We start from the raw sequence: 5,641 nt of genomic DNA, 5'->3' as shown, positions 1-5,641 counted from the left end.
TTTGGATGATTTTTAAAACATACACTGCTCTTGACACCCAGGATGCTTTTTTAAGAAGACATATGCTTTGAAATTTTTGTTTCAAAGGCACAAAAATGTTACATATTTAATCAATAACAACTTTCTAATTTTAAGAGTGAGCTTATCATTGAGTCTGAAAACCTAGAGGGCGAGTTTAATGTCTGCGTAAGATGTGCGCCTACACACCCAACATTTTGCGCTTGCATATGAACGGATTTTGAAAGCAGATAGTATTGAAAGCAGATACCGTTATTGCCACAGATTATAGTTTTTAATTTCAAAAATAAATTATAATCTGTGGTTATTGCGGTACATTAATTACATAATTCAAAGGTTGATTCTGCATTACGTTGATTTTGATAACGTAACGCATAAAAATATGACTTTTTACGTAACATATATAATGCAATAAAAAACAACGAAGTTACAAAAGAAAAGATACATACAACTACTAATATTTTAGAATTTTTGGCTAATTCTCTTTGATAATTGATAGCTAATAGTTCTGGCGACACATCCGATCCTGTTTGACGAGCGTTATAGTCTCCATGCGTTAATCGATATTCGATATCATCATCTTTACTTGGAATGCAACGAATACCATGTACATTATGTGAATCGAAATATTCAGGAGCTGATGAGGTAAAATCAACCTACAAAACAAATTCCTATATATTATAAATGTGAAAGTAAGCAATATGTCTGTTTGTTTGTTACGCTTTCACGCTAAAACTAGTAATATAGCTGATATATCAGAATAACTCATGAACTATAATTTATAAAGATATATTAAAAAATAAAAAAAAATAAAAAAACCGGTTATTGGCATAATAGGTAATTTGAAGATCAGTTAAAGAAAAAGTAAACTAAGTGTCCAGCTTTGCTTCTGATAAATAATGACATTTTACTAATTAACCGAATCAACTTGCCAATGTAACTCAGTGTTTATACCATGTATATGAAATATATCAAGATATACCAAGTTTAGTCCCAAGTTTGTAACGCTTAAAAATATTGATGCTACGAACAAAATTTTGGTATAGGTGTTCATAAAATCATGTAATTAGTCCATTTTCGGTTGTCTGTCCGTCTGTTCGCCTATCTGTTAAAAAGATAGCTCAAAAACGAAAAAAGATATCAAGTGAGGTCGAGTTCGTAAATGAGCAACATAGGTCAATTGGGTCATGGGTCCGTAGGAGCTGTTTTGTAAACACGAACTCACTCAAAGTTAGCTGAACGACTTGCGATAACTCACGAACGCAGGGTTTCGGTGTGGCAGAAAGTTCGGCAGATTTTCTGCCGAAACTAGATTTTTTGATGGAAACTGGCCGAAACCGAACCTTCGGTCGAACACTAATTAAATATAACTTCACTCTGGTTTATATAGCACTTTTTACAACATCCACCCCTGCCCCTCCCACTTTCATATTTTTTGCAAATTAAGAATTTTTATGACGTATAAAGGGGTTTTTGGGATCGCTGATCTCAAAAGAGCGCTCTTTTAGATGAACTGTGAAAACTAGGGCATCGATGAATTGGTTGTTAGTTCCTTAGATCTTATTACAAACTTGTTTTTTAGTAGTTTAATATACTAGCGGCCTCAAACCTAAAATTTATTCTATTCTCATTATAAAACTTTATGGTACCAAAGCTTATTTCTAATTTACAAAAGATCAAACGAACTAGGGGAGCGAACTAGTTCACTATATGTGAACGAACTAATAGGGCATTCCACTATTTTTGAAAAAGTAGTTCAAAATGTTGATTTTGCTAATAAAAAGCCACTAAAAATTTATTTCGGAAAAATACACAGGCTTTCTTGCCAAAACTAAAATTAAATTTGAAACCTTTTTTAAACTGTCAAAAACGCGGGCATCCAATTTGATGTTTCTTTGACAAATATATGCATAGACAACTGATTATAATAAATATAAATAATTATTGGGTGCGCTTAGCAGAAAAAAGCTCTAGGAAGCGCTTGTAAGCAAAATGACGATTGTTAAGCGGTAAGCGCTGTCAAATAGTAAATAGCTATATTCCTTTTACTATTTTTTGGACTGACATTATTGTTTATTTTAATATTACTTGAAACTAATTGCACAAAACAACTTATGAACTCTACTTCAAAACAAACAAAATAAATAAGCAAAATGGCGGATTGTGTCAGCGCAACTGCAAACATGTCCTGGCCGAAAACTGTACAGTTTGTTTTTCAGCGCTAGTAAGCGCTCTCAAGCGCTTTTTTCTGCCAAACGCAACCATTATCTACGTATATATTATACTCAACTGTCTACACTGAACTAATTGATGGTCTATGCCTCATACCGCTATGACATCACAGCAGGGCTTACCCGTATTTTAAGTCACGTGATATACAGTTTAAAAATTACGATTTTTAATTTTAATATTTTACAAGAAAAATGTGCTTTTATGATTCGAAATCAGAATATTTAAGTATATTTGTACATAAAGTTTAACTTTTTTCAAATTTCATGATTTATTATTGACTAACGATCTCAAAGATGAATTATAATTTCCAAGAGTATGTGTCATAGTCGGCAGTCTAAAACCTATGTTCCTATCGTGAGACGTTCTACAGATCATGAAGGTTATAAAGAAGGAGAACGATCGCTACGTGTTAAAGCATTAACGCGTCTGTCCCTGAAAATTTGTAGAATTTATAGTTCATTTTTGTGCCACCAGCCGCGTTGTCATCATTAAGTAGTATCTGCGAAGTTAGCTGTTTATGAGTACAAGTAGATGAAGTTAGTTGCATAATGTACAAATTGATATATCATTTCAAATTAGCGCACAACAGCCCGCTTTTATTGATACAACTTAGCGATCGCAGCGCCTCACTTATTTTATCCAAATTTCGGGGACAATATTTTCTATAGCGATCGTTCTCCTTCTTTATAACCTTCATGCTACAGATGCTAACAAATTCATAATCTAATTCATGAAGGTTATAAAGAAGGAGAACGATCGCTATGTACTAAAGCATTAGCGCACCTGTCCCTGAAAATTTGTAGAATTTATAGTTCATTTTCAGCCACCAGCCGCGCTGTCGTCGGTAAGTAGTATATTAGCGCACAACAGCCCGCATTTAATGAGACAACTTAGCAATCCCAGCGCCTCACTTATTTTTTCAAAATATCGGGGACAATATTTTCTATTGCGATCGTTCTCCTTCTTTATAACCTTCATGATCTAATTTATATTTTTGCAGCCATTTCCACTTACACAGCGACCTATGGTTTGCACGTGCTTCCTGTATATGTATGTACAACCTGTTTGGTGATTTATGAATGGTAAGAAATTTTTATTATTTTATTTTTTATATTATATTTAAAATGTTATCATGTTATATTTACAATATTTATGTTCATGGTGAAAATAGGTTTTGTTAATTAATTTTACCGAAATGACAAAAGAATTTTACTCAAATAATGATGAAATGGATGAGGATATTGATGAAACACAAATAGTTGAAAATGACAAAACAAAAATTGAAATAGAGTTACAAACAGGACTAATTTTAATTGATGGATTAACAAGTATTGAAAATGGTGAACAAATATTGAAAAAAGAAAAAATTCAAATTGAACAAGAGTTAAATTTACAATTAATTGATTGCAATGACGAAGAAACATCAAAAGAATTTTATTCAAACCATGATGAAATGGATGAGAATATTGATGAGATGTTGAAAAAATCAAAAATTAAAATTGAACAAGCTTTACATTCGGAATTAATTATAAAAGATGAAGATTTCGACGAAATGTTTAACAGATGTGAATCAGAAAATGATGAAATGTTAAAAGAAATTCACACAAATACACAAGAAGAGCTTTTTTCGTGTGATGTTTGTAACCAAAAATTCAACAAAAAAACTAGCTTGAAAATACATAGACGAGTTCATTCTGGAGAGAAACCTTATTCTTGTAATATTTGTAATAAAACATTCAAAGAAAAAAGTAATCTTGCTGTACATGAACGAAGACATACAGGCGAAAAACCCTATTCATGTGAAATTTGTGATAAAACATTTGCTACTGCTGGTGATCTAAGTAAACATAAAAAAATTCATAATGGAGAAAAGCCGCATGCATGTGATGTTTGTGACCAAAAGTTCAGAACTAGTACCAAATTAACTTATCATAAACGAACTCATACCGGCGAAAAACCCTATTCATGTGAAATTTGTGATAAAACATTCGCTGACGCTAGTAATCTATGTACACATAAAAAAATTCATAATGGAGAAAAGCCGCATGCATGTGATGTTTGTGACCAAAAGTTCAGAACTAGTACCAAATTAACTTCTCATAAACGAACTCATACCGGCGAAAAACCCTATTCATGTGAAATTTGTGATAAAACATTCGCTGCTACTAGTAATCTATGTACACATAAAAAAATTCATAATGGAGAAAAGCCGCATGCATGTGATGTTTGTGACCAAAAGTTCAGAACTAGTACCAAATTAACTTATCATAAACGAACTCATACAGGAGAAAAACCTTACGTATGTGATGTATGTGATAAAGCATTCACCAGCAACGGCAATTTAGTTAGACATAAACGAATCCATACAGGAGAAAGACTTTATTCTTGTAATGTTTGTAATAAAAAATTCACTCATTCTGGGAATATGGTTAGACATAAACTTGTTCATTCTGGAGAAAAACCTTATTCTTGTAATATTTGTAATAAAACATTCAGATATAAATGTTATGTTGCTGTACATGAACGAAGGCATACCGGAGAAAAACGTTATTCTTGTAATATTTGTGATAAAACATTCAGAGTAAAATCTAATCTTGCTGTACATAAACGAACACATACTCAAGAAAAACCTTTTAAATGTGAAATTTGTGATCAAAAATTTACTTCGAATTTACTTTTATTGAGACACAAACGAATTCATACAGCAGAAGAATATTTTGATTGTGATGTTTGTGGTAAAATATTCTACCGTAAAGAATATTTACATACTCATAAAAGAACTCATACGGGAGAAAGACCTCACTCATGTAATGTTTGTAATAAAACATTTACTCAGCACAGCAGCCTAAATGCACACAAACGAACTCATACAGGAGAGAAGCCATATACATGTGATGTTTGTGATAAAGCATTCAGTCTGAAGCATGTTTTAACTAAGCATAAACGAACACATTTAGGAGACAAGCCATATTGTTGTTATGTTTGTCATAGAACATTTAGCATGAAAATAAACTTTGTAAAACATAGAAGATTTCATAGTGATCAAACTCCATATGCGTGTGAAGATTGCGACAGAATATTTACAAATAAAAACGAATTGAATGATCATAAACATCTAAACGTTATTATTTTAATTAACAAATAAAAAAATTTTAAATCAAGGGAAAAGTTTAAAATTGATTTCATAGAACCTGACAGTGAAATCTTTAAAAATCAACATCTCCATAATTTTTAGTAGACGCTCGTTACTCTTGGCCATAATGCATAATCCATGTAAAAAAAAAATGTGAGCCATCACGGTACACCTGGCAGATGTGAAACATCGACATTATTTTGTAAAAGTAATATGCAGAAAAGAACAGATTGTGATAGGAACTAAATATGTGATAAT

The 5,641-nt window shown here is 31.9% G+C and overlaps 1 protein-coding gene across 1 annotated transcript; it reads left to right on the top strand.

Annotated features, from left to right (window-relative positions):
* The first annotated feature begins 3,210 nt into the window (after positions 1–3,210).
* LOC123301663 (zinc finger protein 883-like) lies at positions 3,211–5,411 on the top strand. Its single transcript, XM_044884503.1, has 2 exons — positions 3,211–3,332; positions 3,422–5,411. The coding sequence occupies exons 1-2, from the start codon at positions 3,330–3,332 to the stop codon at positions 5,393–5,395; spliced, it is 1,977 nt and encodes a 658-aa protein (XP_044740438.1). The 5' UTR covers positions 3,211–3,329; the 3' UTR covers positions 5,396–5,411.
* Positions 5,412–5,641: the final 230 nt, after the last annotated feature.

Source organism: Chrysoperla carnea, chromosome 5, assembly GCF_905475395.1.
Source record: "Chrysoperla carnea chromosome 5, inChrCarn1.1, whole genome shotgun sequence".
Lineage (NCBI taxonomy): Eukaryota > Metazoa > Arthropoda > Insecta > Neuroptera > Chrysopidae > Chrysoperla > Chrysoperla carnea.
The sequence above is the reverse complement of the archived record's forward strand: the minus strand, read 5'-3'. Positions and strand labels throughout refer to the sequence as shown.